The sequence below is a fragment of the Ceratotherium simum genome, chromosome 15, assembly GCF_057802395.1.
Source record: "Ceratotherium simum simum isolate JZ-2026a chromosome 15, ASM5780239v1, whole genome shotgun sequence".
Lineage (NCBI taxonomy): Eukaryota > Metazoa > Chordata > Mammalia > Perissodactyla > Rhinocerotidae > Ceratotherium > Ceratotherium simum.
In genome coordinates, this window is record NC_141914.1 from 84744 (window position 1) to 105397 (window position 20654).

The 20654-nt window shown below is 40.7% G+C and overlaps 1 protein-coding gene across 2 annotated transcripts in view; it reads left to right on the top strand.

Annotated features, from left to right (window-relative positions):
* Positions 1-3924: 3924 nt before the first annotated feature.
* ARL13B (ARF like GTPase 13B) overlaps positions 3925-20654 on the top strand; it is an 81414-nt gene continuing 64684 nt past the window's right edge. Inside the window, exon 1 of one of the 2 annotated variants that reach the window (XM_087439457.1) lies at positions 3925-4203. In XM_087439457.1, coding sequence (XP_087295583.1) covers positions 4145-4203 — 59 coding nt within the window. In that variant the 5' untranslated portion in view covers positions 3925-4144. The remainder of the gene's footprint in view (positions 4204-20654) is intronic. The other variant, XM_004439926.3, reaches the window with a different exon arrangement.

The following is a 20654-nucleotide window of genomic DNA, read 5'->3' on the forward strand; positions in this document are numbered from 1 at the left end:
GTTTTCCTTTTGCCAATTTATATATTTTATTTTTCTACAATAATCTTTTAATATTTGCTTGGTGAAAACTAACAATAGGGCTAAACTGTTTAAACCACAGGTAGTGAGGACTAGTCTTGTTTTATTTGTTTGTTTTTTTGTATGTTTGATTTAGAAAGGGGAGTGATTTTCATGGTTGTACTTTAAGAATGTTACCTTGTTAAATGTTTACAAAATGGATTAGAGCAGGAAAAGATTAGAAACCAAGTAACATTTAGACAACAAATAACATGTTGGCAAGGATGTAGAGAAAAGGGAACCCTCCTACACTGTTGGTGAGGATCTAAAACTGATGTAGCCACTACAGCAAACACTATAGAGGTTCCTCAAGAAGTTAAAAATAGTACTATATGACCCAACAATCCCACTTCTGGGCATATATCCAGAGGAAACAAAATCACTATCTCAAAGAGATATCTGTACTCCCATGTTTTTTGCAGCATTAGTCACAATAGCCAAGATATGGAAACAACCTAAGTACATATTATTCAGCCTTAAAAATAAAAGGAAATCCTGCATTTGTGACAACAAGGATGAAACTGGAGGACATTATACTAAGTGAAATAAGCCAGACAGAAAGACAAATACTATATGGTATCACTTTTATGTGGAATTAAAAAAATAATAAAAGTCAAATTCATAGAACAGAGAGTAGAATGGTGGTTGCCAGGGGCTGGCAGATGGGGAAAAGGGGAGAGGTTGGTCAAAGGTACAAATTTTCAGTTATAAGATGAATAAGTTCTGAGGATCTAATGCATGTGTAGCATGATGACTATACAGTAGTTAATTATACTGCATTGTATACTTGAAATTTGCTAAGAGTAGATCTTAAGTATACCCACTCCCCAAAAAAACAAAAGGTAACTATATGAGGTGATGGATGTGTTAATTAACTCAATTGTGGGAATTATTTCTCAATGTACACTTTAAATATATTACAATTTTATTTGTCAATTATACTTCAATAAAGCTGGAAGGAAAAAAAAAGAAACCAAGTAACATTTAGGATGCTGTTTCAACAATCCCTGGGAGATGAAATGAGATTCTTGACAAGAATGATGGCAGCAAGAGTGTTTTCTTCATTCAGAATAAACTAGATTACAATGTGGTAAAACTGCCACAAAAGTAGAGTGGCCTGAAATAACAAGTGTTTACTTCTCACTCATAGGAAGTCCACCGTAGGCCATCCCAAGTGGCTGTCCTCCGTGGGCTCAGCATTCCATGCTGTTTTGATTTTACGGTACTTCAAAGTTAACAAAGGCTTCCACATTTAACATCGCAAGGGAAGACAGAACATGGAGAATTGTGCACCAGCTTTTAAATGCTTCCACCAAGAAGTGACACAACAACTACCACTCATATTTCACTGGACAAAGCAAGTCCCGTGACTTTAAGAGGGTGGGAATAAGGATCTCACATGCTTGTAAGGAAAAGAGAACTGGAAATAGTGAGCAGCACTTATGTCTACCAAACCACTTAATATATTGAAAACTAAGAGTCAACTTAGTTAACTAACTGATGACTGTATGTTGGCACCAGAAATGTTTGGTAATGTGTCGCTATCTGAACCAGGGAAGCAAGGAAGTAGAGCTGGGTTGAGTATATTTTGGAAAACAAGGGTGTTGAGTAAAGTTGCAGAAATGGTCAAGGAACATCCACATAGGAAGGCACAGAGGTAATAATTGGATTCTCCAAGAAAACATGTTTTTAAACAGGAAAGCAGAGGGATAAGGTCGGGTCTTGGAGAATACATACAGGAAGCTGGAGGAAGAATGACCAGCGAGATAAGAAGAGAACCAGAATAGTGCATAATTGTGAAAAGCCAAGGAGGAAAGAGTTTTAGAAGAGTTGGTTGTATTAAATGTATCAAGTGATGCAAAAGAAAATGAGAACTGATTTGGTAATTAGTAAGTCATATGTAAAAAAATACATGTTTTGAGTAGTTTGATGGGACAGAAGCCCAATCACAGTAAATTGATAAAGAGAGTAAACAGCAAAAATAGTGCTTTAGGGTTTATGAACCGCTAGTTTAAGAAGTTGGGTTGTGAAATTAAAGTCAGCAGAACAGTACTAACATGGCTTATAGTTAAGGGGGAATTGTGGCCTTGTCCTGCCCTGCCCTCTTACCCCCACTCCACCCTGGAGATTGTAGCCAAAGATCTAGGGGAAAAATGGGGAGGAATATATTTAAGATGTTGGATCAAGAAGAAATAATTGAAGGAACAGGGTTTCAGAAAAGTTGAAAAAGGATGTTTGTCAGAGTCCCAGGAAAGTGGTTAATCTTGGAAAAGAGGAAGTACATCTCTATTAGAAAATGAGAAGAAACAGGGATAATAGGGAGAGAAAAAAAATTGTGAAGGTATCATCTAACTTTCTTCATCAGCACTGTATAATAGAGGTATTTTAGTGTATGACAGGGCAGTCTGGGCAGAGGCAGCATCTAGCACTGATGAGGAAGGGCAGGTTTGGTCAGGAAAACCAGTAGAGGCCATACAGACTTGAGCAATTGAAAAGAAAACTGAAGTTATCACGGCAGGACAATGAGAATAGTGAACAAGACCCCTAGCAGTTTGGAGAGAGGTTGGGAGGATACATGCCATAAATGTTTCTGGGACAGTTGATACCAAGTTCAAAACCTGCTATCTATTATTTGTTAGAAATTGCACTTGAGCTTTATTGCTCTCATTTCATCATCTTAGCAACTCTGCAATGTAGGTATTTTCGTTCTCATCTTAGATGGGGTACTTGGGATCAGAAACAGTAAGCTATAAGAGATATTTATGTGTTTGATTTAGGGTTACGTGAGTTAGTAAATGATAGAGAATAATTTTACATCTAGATCTTAGTCCCAAACTATTATTTTCTCCCAGGTACACTTGGCTTCCCAGGGCCCTCTCTCCTCAGGATTTAAAATATATGTTTAAGTAGAAAGTGAATGGACACACAGGTCCCTACATATCACTCATGCATTTTTTTCTATAGGAATGTACCTGTCATTTCTTTTCCAAAGAATATAAAAAGAAATACAGATATTACATATCTCTTTAAATAAAATAAAACCTGTTACAAAACAGCCAGTGGATCATGATCTGCATGTTGCAGAAACCAAATAGCTAGCATCTATGTATCTAAAAGCCTGGAGAGAATTCACATCAAAACGTTAACAGTGGTTATCTTTAGGTGGTGAGTGCGAGGTCTTATTTTCTTCCTCTTGCTCCTTTTTTAGTATTTTTCACATTTTCTACAATGAACATTTTTTTTTAGTAATCATAATCATCCTACACACAATAAATATTGTACAATTTCATTTCACATTGTCTGTAACAAAGAGCAATAAACATTATACATATTAAAACGTCGCTCTCACCTGAACTATTGAGGTAGTTAGCAAATTAGTTTTTCCCTTGTCCTTAATTTACAATAATTGCCCCAGTGTATTGTTTCTGTAGTTGTGCAGCCAGAGTCCGCCGGAATCCCAGAGGATCCCCATCCGTGCTGCATAAGACAAAACCAAACCCGCACAAGACCGGAGGTCTTTGGATCTCAGCTGTGGTTGGATACAGACGAGGAGCAGCACCTCGGCTGGCAACACGTTTTGGATGGGCGTACAGATGAGCCTTGCCAGACTCGTCCCAGATCCCTCAGCTCCTCTCGGGACGCTCGGGTTGCCTAGTTACGAGAGCCGCCTCTTCCGAGCTCCACCTCCCCTGAGCTCTACCTCCTGGTAGGCCACGCCCCCGAGCCGAGCCCTTTCAGCCGCTCAGAGGCCGGCACCGCGGATCCTCGAGCGCTGATTGGAGCAGTGCATGGGCGGTCCTGGGGGCGGGCCTTCCGCGCCGGGGAAACGTCAGCACGTCGATGCGGGTTTTCTCCGCTGGCCCGCTACCCCTGCTCCGGCTGCGCCTCTGCGCTGTGGCCGGTGTTCCCGGGAGAGGGGCGGTCGCCTCCGCCTGCGGCCGGCCGGGTTGTCACGGCCGCGAGCTCGGAGGAGCGCCTTCACCTCCCCGCCGGGCTCTCGTCCGGCCTCCCCGCCTCACAGGCCTCGGGCCGGCGGCGGCCCCGCACTCAGCCGGGCTCGGATGGGCGGCGGGAGGAGCGGCCTGGGATGTTCAGTCTGATGGCCAGTTGCTGCGACTGGGTCCAGCGCTGGCGTGAGCCGGTCAGGTGGGTGGAGCGGGCCCGCGCTGGGGGCCGTCGGGCGGGTGGACCGGGTCGGGTGCTGGGGGCCCGTCGGGTGGGTGGAGCGGGCCCGCGCTGGGGGCCGTCGGGTGGGTGGACCGGGTCAGGTGCTGGGGGCCGTCGGGCGGGTGGACCGGGTCAGGTGCTGGGGGCCGTCGGGTGGGTGGACCGGGCCCGCGCTGGGGGCCGTCGGGCGGGTGGACCGGGTCCGGTGCTGGGGGCCCGTCGGGTGGGTCGACCCGGCCCGCACTGGAGTCCCGTCGGGTGAGGGGACCGGGTCGGGTGCTGGGGCCCGTCGGGTGGGTGGACCCAGTCTAGCGCTGGGGGCCCGTAATGTGGATCCGGTCTGGTGCTGGGGCCCGTCGGATGAACCGAGTCTGGGGCTGGGGGCTCATAGGCTTGGTGGGCTGGGTCAGACATGGGGTGGGGGTCCGTCGGGTGAGCTGGGTCTTGTTCTGGGGGGGCCGTCAGGTGGATCGAGTCTGGGGCTGGGGGCCCGTCGGGTGGGTGGACTGAGTCTGGTGCTGGGGGGCCTGTCAGCTGAGTGGGCCCGGTCAGGCATTGGGGGTGCCCGTCGGGTGAGCTGTGTCTGGTGTTGGGGGCCCCGTCGTGTGGGCTGGGTCTGGCGCTGGGGGGCCGTCAGGTGGGCTGGGCCAGTGGCGTGGTCCTGGGAGCGGGGACAGCTGGGTGCTGAGCTACGATACGAGTCTGTCCCCTGCGTCCCAGGGTCGCCGAGAGAGGAGAGCGCAACCCTCCTCTCCGGGTGCGCTAAGTTCTCGTCAACAGTGCTTATTGCTGCTGTACATGAAAGGGGTTCGAATTGCTTAAAAAGTTGTGGATTCTGTGTGTGTGGAATTGGAAACTATCCGTTGTGTGTTTTTATTCTGAAGCTTTTGTAATGGAAATTTTTTTAAAAATAGAGAAACATGGGACAGAGATTTCATAAAATCCATAGGTCATTTTCCATCACACACATACATACGCACAGACATGCACACACACTGTTTTGTTTGAGGACTTGGGCTTGAAATCTGGCTCCACTGCTTGATAATTACATGACTTAACCACTTGCGGCCCCACCTTCCTCCTGTGGTAAACGAGGGTGGTAGTGTCTACCCCTTATGAGTGTTGTATTACATGAAAGTAATGGAAGCAAAGTGTGTTCTTAACTGTAGTGTAGCTTCAGTTTTCATATGGAACCTCATTAAGCCTTGAGGCCACTTCTTAACGTTTAATTTTGAAATGCTAGATGTATTAATATTCAGTGCATGTTACTTGGTATTCATTGATTTCTTAACAAATATTTGCTGAGAAAACACCATGTGCCAGGCACCGGGCTAGGAAGGAGTCAGTGAAAATGGTGCTTTTAAAATTGAGCAGCTCAACCCATAAAGAAAGCTGAAGTTTGTTACTCTTTGTAAATAATAATGACTTTTCATAGTTCTACTTTGGAATTAGGCCAAGAATAAATTATAGCAAAGTTTTTCGGTTTTTTTAATCATTAGCATTTCAAACATAGTATTTGTAGTAAGGATGAACTATCCTTTAAAGAATGAATCTGAAAAACTATACTTGTAACTTGTATATTGTAAGGAAAAATGTCTACATTTGGAAAAGAAATTTGCTTTAAATGAAACTTTTGAAATTCTTTCTCCATTATTAACTTTTAACTGTATTTAGATGTTTTAAATATAAGCCATATGATGGACTCTAAGAGTCAAAGATGTGTTTGGGTATGTAGACTCTGATTTATTTGTTTTAATCATGTTCTGGTCTGATTGCAGTCTCTACCAAGACTTGAGGGCCATTCATAGTAGATGGCCCGTTATGTTTCTCTCTATGTTGGCTTTTTAAAAATGTGTTTTATGGGAGCCGGCCTGGTGGCTTAGCGGTTAAGTGCGTGCGCTCTGCTACTGGCGGCCGGGTTGGGATCCAGGGCACGCACTGACGCACCGCTTCTCCGGCCATGCTGAGGCTGCGTCCCACACACAGGAACTAGAAGGATGTGCAACTACGACATACAACTATCTACTGGAGCTTTGGGAAAAAAAAAAAAAGGAGGGGGATTGGCAATAGATGTTAGCTCAGAGCCAGTCTTCCTCAGCAAAAAGAGGAGGATTAGCATGGATGTTAGCTCAGGGCTGATCTTCCTCTCAAAAAAATAACAATAAAAATGTATTTTATCTCTGGAAGAGGGCACAATAACATGTGTCCTTTTAACTAAAAACACTCAAAAAGCTTGCACTCCCAAAGAAGTTTTCAATTTATTTAATCACTCTTTGTGTTTGCTTCTCTTAGCAACTCTAGTATATTCTCTGGGATGAGTGTTTAAAGAAAAGACAGAATTCAGAGAAAGGAGAATGTATTGATTTCCAAGTAGAACAGATAACTGGATTTTATTAGTAAAGCAGAATTGAGATTTAACCCTATAACTGAGTGTATTTTCTTCTTTAGTAAGTAGCATCTAGATCTGTGCTGTCCATAGGGTGGTGACTAGTTGCGTGTGGCTGTTGAGCATTTGAAATATGACTAGTCCTAATCGAGATGCTATAAGTGTATAATACAAAGTGGATTTCGAAGATTTATTATGCAAAAAGAAAATAAAGGTAAATATCAGTCTTTTTTTAGTTTGATTATCACGTTGAAATGATAACTTGAGCATATATCGGGTTACATAGAATATATTAAAATTAATTCCAACTTTTATTTTCGCTTTTTGAAAATGCAGTTACTAGAAAATTTAAACTAGAAAGTGTAAATTTAGGTATGTGGCTTGCAGTATATTTCTGTCGGACCTGGCTGATCTAGATTATGGCCTAACATAAAGGACCTAGCTAAACATCTCTCAATGTGGATAGTGTTAACTGTCAAAGGACTTAAAAACAAGTTGGATTACACCTATCTTTTAAGTACCCTTGTTCAATGCCTGGTTCATAATAGTGGCTGAATAAATATTTGCAAAATATTGTATGTAGTTTGATCACTCCTTAGCAGTAATCATCCTAAAGCAAATATTAGCAAATATTTCCATTTACTGGAATAAATGAGAGGTGAGCAAGCTGATTTAAAAAATATATCAAATTTTGTGCTTTTATGATATATTGTTCTGTCATTTTTTTAAGTTTTAGGCTGTGCTGCTCCTATTGAAATTCCTCTTGTTTATGTTTTATGAAGATGTATTTGCAAATGTGAAAAGTGAGTGTGTGAGAGAGAAGATGATAGTTACCAATACACTGTGTTCTGAGGTTACTTTGCTGGCTTATCTAATATATCCTGCACCCTCTGGATTTACCCCCCTGTCCTCACTCAGATGCTCTTCCAATGAGCAGATTATTTTAGAGACTGGGATCAGGGATTAGGTGCAGTATTTCAGAATGTGTGATAAGGACTAGGCAAGAGTCAGAGATCAGTCTAGATCAGGAGTCAGGACCAGGATGCCAGGCATTTCAGGAACACCATACGTGCTATTTTAACCACCAGTCAGAGCCTGACCTAGGCTTTCAAGCTGCGTGAATTAATCTTGAATAGACTAAAAGCTAGACCCATAGATAAATGAGTGGCTTGCTCCTATAGAAGCAGTGTGGTACAGTGTTGGGGTTTTTTTTAACTGTAATTTTGAGACCATAGTACAATGATCAAAGCTAAGAAATTAATTTTGGTACAACACTATTAACTAAATAACAGACTTTATTCTGAGTTCACCAGTGTTAACACCTAATGCCCTTCTTTTTGTAATCCAGAATCCCATACTGCTTTGTCAGATCTCTTTGGTCTCCCTCAATCTGTAACACTTCCTCAGTCTTTCCTTGCCTTTCATAACTGTGAGACTTTGAAGAGTACGTGTCATTTGTTTTGTAGAATACCCCTCAATTTGTTTGATGTGTTCTTGTGATTGGATAAAGGTGTTGCATTATTGGGCAGAGGAATACCACAGGGGTGATGTATCCTCTCACTACTTCGTATCAAGGCATGCGTGATGTTGATATGTCTTATTACTGGTGGTGTTAACCTTGATCACTTGGTTATGGTGCTGTCTGCCAGATTTCTCAAGATAGTGTTTTGAGTCAAACAGATTTGTGTATGAATCCTAAGAGTTTTGGCACTGTTTCCCTTGTCAAGTGTGGATAATTTCCATCTTGCAACATTTTAGAAAAAAAATTTATGCAAGTATTTGATGCTTTGCTCATAGTAGTTCCTCAGTAAATGAAACCTCTGACCCTAGGAGACAATTCCAGTAAGTAAATTACCCTGCTCAGTTCATCTTATGCTTACCAGAATAGATACCCTTCCTTTTCTCCCTTTCTGTGTTAGTGGAAGAAGGCTTCATCTTCCTTTCCAAGACTAATTCTTACACCTGTGCTCTTCATTCCATTTCTTCCCGTCTCCTGGTGAACTTCATTTGTTCAGCATTCAGCCAGAAATCATAGGCAGAACTTCTGGGATACTAGAATAAATCTAAACTTTTATTCCAAAATTTATTTTTCAATTTTATTATCAAAAATACAAAATCTCTTTCTCTTTTGCCTTCAGAGCTTCACTTCTGTTCTGTCTTTAGTATGTAAACATGCTGAAGCCTCTCTTACCTAAAAAACAAACCAAACTAAATGTTCCCTATTGCTGCTGTAACAAATTACTATTAACTTAGTGACTTAAAACAACACAAATTTATTATCCTACAGTTCTGAGCTCAGAAGTCTAAAACGGGTCAGCAGTGCTGCATATGTTCTAGAGGCTCTAGGGGAGAATTTGTTTCTCTTCGCCTTTTCCAGCAAAGAGAGAGGCTCCTTGCATTCCTTGGCTTGTGGCCCCCTTCCTCCCTCTTCAAAGCTAACAGCATAACATCTCTCTTCTCTGATCTCCTGCCTCCCTCTTATAAGGACTCTTGCGATTACATTGGATGCTCCAAGAGAAGCTCCCCATCCAAGATCCTTAATCATGTCTGCAAAATTCCTTTCGCCGTGTAAGGTAACATAGTCACAGGTTCTGGGGATTAAGATGTTCATCTTTGGGAGGCCATTATTCTGTGTCTACCATACTAAACAACCCTCTGTCCCTGCAGCCACTGCCCTCTCTCTTTCTCATCACGCCAGACTTAACAGTTGGCAGTGGATTACTGGCACTTTCTCAACTTCTTCACCTCTCATGCATTCCTTAACTTCCTGCATAAGAAGATTTCTGCCCAGACCTTTCAGTTCACTTGTTCTTGCTATACCAGATGCTGCTTGGTTATTAAATCCAATGGATTCTTTTCAATCTCTTGGCCTCATTTGACGCTCAAGACTACTCTCTTCTTGAAATTCTCTGATTTCTTTTTCCTGAATTTAAAAAGTTTTGCCTTTCTGCCTGTGTCTCTTTCTGTCTCTTTTTGCCAGTTAGCTTTTCTTCATCTGGCTCCCAAGTTTGCCCCAGGGTTCTGTCTTAATTCTCTTTTCTTCTGCATATCCTCCCTTTGTGGTCAGTCTCACCGTATAGAGGGACTTTAGCTATTGCCTCCACACTGACTCGCAAGTTCATGTTTCCAGCACAAAGACTTGCCTACCACTTGAAGACTTACGTATCCAGTTGCCACAGAATCCTCAATCCCAGCACATCCAAAATTGAGCTTACATCCTCTCTCATTTCCATTTTGAAATCAGATTTTTAATCATTTCCTGTTACCCAAATCAGAAGCCCGAAGTAATCCTGGACACCTCTTTGTGCTTTGTTCTCTCAGATCATCAAGGCCTCTGGTTCCCACTTGTTTCATATTGCTTACCTGTCTTGCACTCTTTCAGCCTTTCCGTACCCACTGCTCTGTTTTAGGTAAGGTTCCCATGCTTCCTCTCCCAGATTTCTTAAGCACGCTTTCCATCGTTCCCCTCTGATTAATTCTCCACACTGTTGTCTGTGGTCTTTTTAGTATGTAACTAATTTTAAATCTGCCATCTCTCCTAATTGCCTTCAGGATAACATCTAAACTCCTCATGTACAAGATATTCATGACTCAACCTGAGCCTGGCTGTGTGGACTCCTTGTCAAAGCTATTCTTCCTTCTCCTGTCGTGCTAAATTTGGAGTCCTTAAGTTCTCTAGTCCCTCCATTCCTCCTGAAGGTCCTTCTCTTCTTTGGCTATTCCTAGTCATGCTTCAGATCTCAGCTGAGAGATACTCTCCTTCAGGGAACTTTCTCTGAATTCTAGATTCTCCACCCTTCCCTTGTGTTTGCTTGTCTCGCCTTGTCCCTGTATTTTAATGAAGTGTCTGTTCACTTTTCAGTGGTCTTCCAGGATGTCTTATGGACAGGAGCTGTTATTTACAAACACTTAAAAGTAATGTATATTTATTATCATTTAAAGATAATGCATGTTTATGATAGAACATTGAAGGCACAGTTAAACAAAAAGTGGCAAATTTAAGTTGGCCACAATCTTCACCCTCAGAGATGACCACTTTTAGTATTTTGGTGTAGAATCTCTTACATACGTGTCAATTTTTAAAAAATAATGAGATAATAGCGTGCTATTTCACAGGTTTTTATTTATTTATTTTTTGCTTTAATGCGTAATTAATACCTTCTTGCATCATTACATATTTTTCTTCAACACCTTTTTAATGATAGCAGAGTAGTGTGTTGTATAGATTCACCAAAGTGTGTTTAATCATTCCTGTTATTAAATATTTAGAATACTTAAAATTTTTCACTATTATCAACAGTGCTTTGGTGAGCATCCTTATATAAATATCTTTGGAAATGGAATTCTAGATCAAATGATATGAAAAAGTTTAAGGTGTTTGGTATACTGCCAAATTGCTCTTCAGAAAGGCTTTCTTTTTTTTTTTAAACCAGTTTCTACTCCTACCAGCAGTGTATGAGAGTGCCTTTTTCCCTTAAAAAACAGGAGTCATTACTTTTTCATTTTTCTAGGTTGTAGGGGGAAATGCTATCTCCTTTAGGTCCTCTTTTCTTGATTACCATTAAGATTGAAATTTTTTTCCTTGGACAGTTGTATTTCTTCTTCTGGGATTTCCCAGTGATTCTCTTTGCTGTCTTTCTGTTGGGGCAGGTGCGTTTTCTTATTGAATTTTCTAAAAGAGATTTTAAAGTTACTAACAGATTATAGTAGTAACTGTTTCTCTGTATTATACGTTGCAGATATTTTTCTTCCATTTGTTATATTTTTTTATTTTTTGGTGGATTTTGAAGCATAAGCATTTAAAATTTTTTATTCAAAAATATCACTCTTTCAGTGTAATATTTAGGAAGTTCATCACCACTCTAAGATTATATTCACCTATACTTTTTTTCTAGTACTTTTATGTTTTAATTTTTAACATTTAAATCTCTGTTGAAATTTATTTTGTGTCTAGGGAGCAGCCTTCATCCTGGGCATAGAACACAAGGTCTGTTAGGCCATGGTGCTCCGAATATATCTGGACCCTGTAAGCAAGTCCTCACCCTTATGTATTATCATCTGCATACTCTCAACTCCTATTATTTATACCAAGTAGCATCTAGTTAATGAAATAGTGCATATAAAAATGTTAGAATATGCAAGAGTTGAAAGATGATTTCCAAGATTTTTAGCAAGAATTGGAAGCAATATTTTGGAAGGGGTGTAATTTTACCTGGGTCTTGGAGAAATTGGTGCTTCCTAAGCTTTCAGTGAGCATGATTTCCGGAATGGTCCACCTAGGAGAAGCAGAAAATTAACATCAATTTAAATGAAAGAATTTTGGGAACAAGAATTGTGTAATATCATTTAAAATAATAAAAAATAATTTTAACATTATTTAAACAAAAATACATATTATATATATAGTAAGTACTCATATGCTCACCACCCAGGTTTTACAAATATTAACCTTTGGTCATCACATTTCAGTTTTTTCCTAAAGAAATAGATAAAAAATCTTTGAGGCTCCCTGTACCCTATTCATCTCCTGCCATCCCTCCCCAGAGCTAACCACTAGCTGGAACTAGTTTCTTGCCCATGAAGGGGTTCAGAACAGGCCTCCCCAAGATGTACCACTTTGGTCTGTGAAATATTTTGAGCTAAAGGCAGTTGAGATCCTGTGGGCTCAAGAGAAACTTTTCCCTCTCCATTCAAGAATTTAAATTTATAATAAGAGTTATTACCAGAAATAAATCTTTATGACCTGTGTGGCAGGGCAAACCTCTAATTGCTGACCATCTGCTCTTCTTATCGTCCTGTGAATTACCCTCCCCTATGAAGCCTCAGGCCCCATCCCTTCCTTGGCTCAAGATGGCATATACCTCCCTTTACCTTTCTGTCTCAGAAACTCGTGTATGTGGGGTCTCTGACTCTCTCATGTGTGGGGTTCCCATACATATGAAATTAAATTTGATTTTCTCCTATTCATCTGTCTCATGTCAATTTAATTCTTAGACCAGCCAGAAGAACCTAGAAGGGTAGAGAAAATTTCTTCCTCGCCCACACCCATCTGTGTTTTTCGATGTCACAGTTTAGCCTATGAAAGCTTTACTTCAAATTTATTAGTAAATTGTTGTTCACTAAAATGGCCAATTTTAAAAGAAGAGACACAGGGGCCGGCCCAGTGGTGCAAGCGGTTAAGTGCCCACGCTCCACTGCGGCGGCCTGGGGTTTGCCGGTTTGGATCCCGGGCGCGCACCAATGCACCGCGTGTCAAGCCATGCTGTGGCAGCGTCCCATATAAAGTGGAGGAAGATGGGCATGGATGTTAGCCCAGGGCCTGTCTTCCTCAGCAAAAGAAGAGGAGGATTGGCAGATGTTAGCTCAGGGCCGATCTTCCTCACAAAAAAATAAATAAATAAATAAAAAATAAAAGACGCAGATGTCACAGTAAGCAGTATGGACTGGTGCTTTCTGTACATCAGTGTGGTGTCTGGTAAAGCATAACGTCACGTGTGTCCTCTCTGCTGTGAATTTTTTCAATGAGGGAACAGTTAGCACCCTAATAGCCATCTTTCTTAGTCTAAATAAATATAATGTAAATCTAGACCATTTATAGAAATTGCTGAGTTCTTAATTTCTTAATAAGCTGTCTATACAGATTAGTGAGGATTATCCAATGTGCTGTTTGTAGAACTGAAAAGTCTTATGTTTCTTTTTATCTCCCTACAGCTTCTTGTTTATCCATGGTAAGAATTTTAGGATAGAAAGAGACCTCGAGACATTCTGATTCTACCCCTTTATGTTTTAGAGATGAACAAACTGACACTCAAAATTTAACTTGACCAAGACTTCAAAGCATACAACCCTGGGTTTGGTCCTCTTACTCTTTACTTGTGTTCCGTAAATTTAGGTAGTGATCTTGACGTAATATTATCCTGGGCTCTATAATCTGAAATAAAATATCAGAAAATAGTGCACTTATACAGTAAAATCACACCATAATTTTTTTGGCAAGTTTTTTCATTGTATTGATTTTTTTGTAGGTTTTTTTCTCTCACACATGTATCATAAAACAGTGTTTCCAAGTCCCTTTTCATATATGTTTACGTCACTTTTTAAATTTAGAACTTGCTCCATGTAGTTTTAAATATTTTAGGTAATAAATATCAGTTTTGATGGGTCCAATTTTATTTTTTAGTGTTTTTAGTGAAATGTTTTATTTTGACATGCATAATATTTTTGAAGTTTGAAAGAAACCTTTATGTAAATTATCTCATTTGAAGTTTTGTCTTCCTTAGTTGATAGACGAGGTAGTTTAGAGTTGTAGATGTTCAAATGATTGCAATAATGTCATTCAGAAAAGATTCAGAATTCAAATGTTTTCTAAGTTCAAAACTTCAGGGCCGGCCCCGTGGCTTAGCGGTTAAGTGCACGCGCTCCGCTACTGGCGGCCCGGTTTCGGATCCCGGACGCACGCCCATGCACCGCTTCTCCACCCATGCTGAGGCCACGTCCCACATACAGCAACTAGAAGGCTGTGCAACTATGACATGCAACTATCTACTGGGGGGCTTTGGGGAAGAAAAAAAAGGAGGAGGATTGGCAATGGATATTAGCTCAGAGCCGGTCTTGCTCAGCAAAAAGAGGAGAATTAGCATGGATGTTAGCTCAGGGCTGATCTCCCTCACAAAAACAAAAAACTCCAATATTATGTTACTTATATTTCTGATATATTAATTTGTATATCTGTTATATAAAAGAGGACCCTGAGATAAAATATATAAAACAGGCCTTTGGCTTTCTTAATCTCTGCTTTTCATTTTTTTTTACTCAGACTTGTTTCAGTTTTAAAAATCTTTCTGTTAATTATTACCCTGAAACCATGAACATGTAAACTTTTTCAGAAAAGTTCAGCCAGTTTGATGTAAGAAGATAGGTAATTTTAATTACATTCTCTGATATTGAACTGTTACCTTGATGTGAAGATTTATATAAATTAAATCCATTATAGTACTTTCTTAACTTTTAGTTATATATTTTAATTTTAATTAGCATTTACTCAGCAAATGGGGGATCAGAAAATATATTTATGTTGTTTCATTCAGTAAAGATGCCTAAGGCGTGCCCAGCACATTTGATCCTGGGGCTACAGAGTTAAGAAAGTTCTAGTAAAGGAGACTGTATGAAAAGTTACATGAGAGACTTAAGGTCTATTTGCTGTCGTGGCATGGATGATCAGGAAGGACTGGGGGAATCCTGGCCAAGTAGGCCTGCTAGCGGGTGGCAGCAGAGGGGGCTGCAGAGTTTGGACTTGATTCTGTTTAAGGATTTTAAGCAGAAAAATGCCGTGGTCAGATTTTCATCAACATCATGATTAGGTTTTATTAGCAGCACGCAATTCGTAACCTTAGTTAATCTACCTATTACTAGGTAATCTCCCTTCTGTTAGGTCCAGGAACTAGGTTATGATTGTGATAGACCTAAATCTGAGGGAAAAAATTCCAAGATACCTTGATGAAAATGAGCCAGACTGCCTAGGTATCTGATGTCTATCTGTGTGTGTATGTATAAATATGAGTAAATTTTAGTGTAAACAAAATGGTTCAAGTTACCCTTTATAATTACAATTATTACTATTTTTACAAACCATTGTCTTTAAACTTCCTGTGGAGACTGCTGGTGACTGACTTCTTATTAGCACTGTGTCCTTGGGTGACTTGTACCTGCTCTCCTTGTGGGGACAGTATGAAAACAAATGAGAGGGTAAAATAGCTTTCAACTATTGAGATGCACTTGGTTATTTCAGGGTGTTTTGAGAGGTTTGGTGGATTCGATCGGAGACATAAAAAGAAACTTTCCAACCCAAACAAATGGACTGAATGTATATTTTATTATATAGAGGAGAGTAAAGGCGATAGTCTGCAAACAGATCCGAATAGGTCAAATAAGAGAGAAATGACACAAATTGATCGGAAAGGGAAACACCAGATCGGCCGAAGGGAAATAACACAAATCAATTGGAAAGAGAAACACCAGGTCAACCGAGAGAGAGAAATATCAGATCTGTTACTCACAACATCCACGCCCCACTGCCAGGGAAAGTCCCTTCAATTGACATGGCTAGGCAGGAGTCCGATCGTCAGAGGTCCTGGGGGAGGCGTCCCCTCCACAGGTGAGACTCTCACCAAGCCTCAGTTTCCAGCAGTTTATATAGCATCAGTAATCTCCAGAGTAAGCATTTGCAGAGTTTGCAGAGCAAGCATTTAGTATTTCCATGCACAAATGGTTATCAGTGGCGAACGTGCTCTGAGCCCCCCGGCTACTGTCCCAGCCCGGCACAGATGGCCAGTCTATCCTGAGCCATGATGCCCAAACAGCCTTGTAATCTTACAAATTGCAACTCTCTCCGTGGGAGAAGGGCCAGTTCCCACCACACAGAAAGCAGCTTTATATTTCTTTGTGTGCTGGTGGCTGTAGGTCCATGGAACAGCCAAACATGGCTGTACTCATGTCAAGACACAGGGTCTGGGAAGAGCTGAGAGCATTTACTTCTGAGGTACTTCATTTGGGGCATTTACCAAAAAGATACTTTTATTTTACAAAACTTTTCAGTATTTGATACTGTTCATCTCTTAACCCTTCTGGAGACTTCCCAGTGCTACCGTTTCTTTGGTCTCCTCATTTCTTTCTGATGACAATTTTAAGAGTTTCTTCAAAGGTTCTTGGGATTCCATGCTCCCCTGTCCCCTGGCTCTTCTCCCTCCTGTGCTCTCCCTGGGCTCTTTCTTCTGTTCTCGTAGTTTTAACTACCAAGTATACGTCTCGTAAACCCAGTCCAGATCTTTCCTTCAGCGTCAGACTCCAGTGTGAGACGAGCATCCCTGTCAACACATGCAAAACTGAACCCGTTAATCTTCCTCCATAGTCTGGTCCCTCCCCAGCTCTCTGGTCTCATCTCCTGGACTGTGTCTTGAATTTTATGCTGTAATAAGAATAGCTATTGGTTGAGCACTTACTGTGTGCCACAGGCATCATGCACATTACTTGCATTCTCTTATTTATTTTTTACCACATTCCTATGGGATGGATATTGTTATTATCCCATTTTACTGATGAAATTCAAAAGTTAAATAATGTGTCCCAGGTCATATAGCTTGGAAATGGCAAATCTGGACCTTGAACACAGGTCTCTCTAACACCAATTTTGTGGCTGTATATCAAAGTCCCCACGATCCCTATTATGTTCTTAGTACTAGTACAGACATGGTACATCTTACAATACCACAGAGTCCTTTCCATTTCAGCCTTAACAGTTTGGTATATAATTAAAGACTCAGGGCTAACTATAGTAAGAGTGAAGTGACCACTTTCAGCTTCTGGGAGGTCACATTACTAACTATTTGATGATGCTGGTTCCTTCAGTAGAAGTACGTCAAGTTCCCTATAGACTCAGTACGTAGTTATACAGAGTTGTGCTCGTGTGAGTCTGACAAGCTGTTCTCCTTTTGTTTAAGGTGGCTCTCCTGACGTGCCCTCTTAACCCCGGGCTTTGGCAACTCAATGCCCACCAGTTCTCACTTCCTTGGTGTGATGTCTTCTCAGTCTGGAATCTTCATCCTTCCTCCTATTTGTACCTTCCCCTTGCTTGGCAAACTTCTCCACTTTAAGAACTTATTTGAGGCATCACCTTGTATAAGAAGCTTCCCTGACCTTCTGTATCTCTAGGCTGGATAAAGTCCCCTTGCTCTGTATTCTTTTAGCACCTCAGCATTGTTGGCGGATGGGATACCAAAATCCTCGGATGCTCAAGTCCCTTATGTAAAACGGCAAAGTATTTGCATATAACCTATGCACATCTTACTGTATACTTTGAATCATCTCTAGATTCTTATAACACCTAATACAATGTAAATTCTATGTAAATGGTTGTTAGACTGTATTGTTTAGGGAATAATGACAAGAAAAAAAGTCTGAACACATTCAGTATAGACGCAACCATTGTAGGCCTTTTGTTCTGGGGCTGGTTGAATCCGAGGATGCAGAACCTGCAGATAAGCATTTTAAACTGTCATAGTGTCACAATGTACTAATTTAATATTCGTTTATGTTTTAGTCTCTCTTCTTAGAGGATGAGCACTCTGGGTTAGAAACTATATCTCAGGCATTTTTGTGTCCATAATGCCTAATGCCTAATATACTTTTATTGAATTACTATCTGACCAAATGACTAAATGATTGATTTTATTGCTAGAGTAAACTTTTCTAGACACTATAAACCTAAGAACACTGTATATTATTTTTTTCACTTGAGGGGCTAATGTATTTGATCAATAACTTTAAGGCTAAAAGACATAGACAGCCTTTCATCTTTCTGTTGTCATGTCACAGCCAAATTGTTCCCAATTGGTGAACTTTATTTTAAAAAGCTATAATGACATGTACATTTTAACGTGTTAGATTGTACATCTTCATTATCTAAAGAGCTGCATAGAATTTTGAGTGTTAGGTAAATGTTAACCTTTTAACCCCAGTCTATTCTGAAAGCGTGCATTTAATGCTTTGTTATTGGGCGCTGCAGTAATTCCATGCTGTGATTTTCATTTGTACTGCTAATGTTATAGTTATTCATTAAGTCTTTAATTACCTCATATATTTAATTAAAGCCATATTTTCAAGTATATGGCCTAATGATCTTAAAAATCAACTACTTCAAATGTAGTCAAAGTAAAAATAGAAATCCAGAGACTTCTATTGTGCTAGTCTCAGCATGATTATAATTTTCCAAAGTGATTTTCATGTTTGAAGGATGTTTTTTGTTTGAACCTAATATGCTATTTAAAAAAGGAAAGCTTTTAAGGTAAAAGCTAACATCCTTGGTAGCTAGCTTTAAGAACAGTGTTTCAAAATGTGTAATAGTAATTATTTGGAAGATTTTTTTTTTTTTTTAACTGCAATCTTGACAAGAATGCGGGGAAACCGTAAGATACTACCTGTGGAAGACCACTTTCCTTCAGGTATATTTGAGATTTTTTGCTTTGGCTCGTAAAGGATGGGAAGAGGTTCCAGGATGCTCCTAGAACTGCTGACCCACATGCTCTCCGTCTGTGGCGTGGTCTCCCTTGACTTCTGGTGTAGGCACCGTCTTTCCCGTGACAGCGTTGTCACAAGCACTTACCTCTCAGCACCTGCTTTCTTGCTGGGCTCCACGGCTTATGAGGACTGGGGACTGTGGATATTTGTTTGCTACTTTATAATAGGTGCTTAATCAATGTTTAGAGAGTAAGGGGTACAAACAAGCAGAAAATGGTGGTTTGTTCCCCAAAAGTAATTGTTGTGGTTCATGGTGATCTTTGAAGTGCTATAGATCTTGAAATGTGTTATAAATTATTAAAGAGCAATTGAATTAGCTTTAATATTATTTTAGTTTAATTCATTGTATATCTAATAACTTGAATATTGTTTAAAGGCTATATTACCTATCTTTTTTGGATAGTCATTTACTGTATTTTGTTTAGGAAATTATTTTGTACCTAAATCTTGTTCTTTGATATTTGGTAGTTATGAATTCTTAAAAAAAATTAAGTTTTACTCTAAATATCTCACAGCTTCCTTAAGAAGTAAACTCACATTTTTCGGAGTTGAAAATGCATGTAAAATTTCCACATGGATGGAGGTACCTTGACATCACAATACTCTCAGCTCCTTAAATTCATAATCTGCTGTGGATCTCTGTGGCATTCCCACGGACCCCACCACTAGCTGACTGGGGATGGGTTGTGGGGATGCTGCTAATTTCAGCTTACTTGATTCATGCAGTGACTCAGGTTAGACATACTTCCATTTATTCCCCATGCTGGGTAGGGATGGTTGTCGCATTGAGAAAAGACTAAGGCTCCTGGATAACAGAGGAAATTAACTTGGAGACTAAGTTAATTTCATTCACAAAAGCCAAAAGTCTTCAGGACCCCACATGGTCTGGCCTCTGATGTGTATCTGACCTCCTTCCTTCTTCCCTGCCCCTCTCTCCCTGGATTTTACCACCCTGGCTTCCTGGCTGATGCTAGAACATTCCTGCATGCCTCTTTAGTGCTTTTGCCCCTGCTCTTCTCTCCTGGCCCAGATACTTGCACGACTAACTCCCTCCTTCAGGCCTTGCTCAGACTTTACCTTCCCAGTGAAGCCTGCCGTGACCACCCACCCGAAGCTGCAGCCCACCTCCCACCCCTGCCCTGCACCCCACTCCACTCTTCTTTCTGTGCTAGTTAATCACCTCTAACATCCTCTATGACTTATGAGTCACTTATTTCTTATATTTATTCTTATCGTTTGTCTCCTGCCACTAAAATGTTAAGTTTAATAAAGGAAGAGTTTCTCTATCTGTTTTTGTTTATTTTTCGTTGTGGTGGTGGTGATTTTAATAAGCACGGGTGTATCTCAAGTACCTAGAACACTGGTGTCTGGTGTACAGATGGTCAGTAACTATTGTTTAGTTAAATGACCAATTTGGTTTTTCCAAGACTGAATTTGTTCTTCTTCAGCTTGTGACCCATAACGGGACTGCCTCACACCCTCAACCCTTTGAATACATTTCAAATTAAAAAAAAAAAAAAAGTTGCCATCTAGGGTCTGTTTGTTTTTTTGGGTGTGTGAGAAAGATCAGCCCTGAGCTAACATCCATGCCAATCTTCCTCTTTTTGCTGAGGAAAACTGGCCCTGGGCTAACTTCTGTGCCCATCTTCCTCTACTTTATATGGGACGCCACCACAGCATGGCCTGACAAGCAGTGCATCGGTGCACGCCCGAGATCCCAACCTGGGCCGCCAGCAGCATAGCACACTTAACCGCTATGCCACAGGGCCAGCCCTAGGGTCTGTTTTTTAACCCTTCTTGGGATGATTGCCAGTGAAGAATGACTGTACTTGGCAGCAACCCTGACTCTACCCCATAGGAGTGTGCCCGTGTGGTTTTGACACAGCAGCTGTGTTATGCTGTGGCTTTCTCTCTGTATTCCCAAATCCGTGGTGTTAATGGACGGGCCCCCCTCTTACATTGTGCAGTGGTT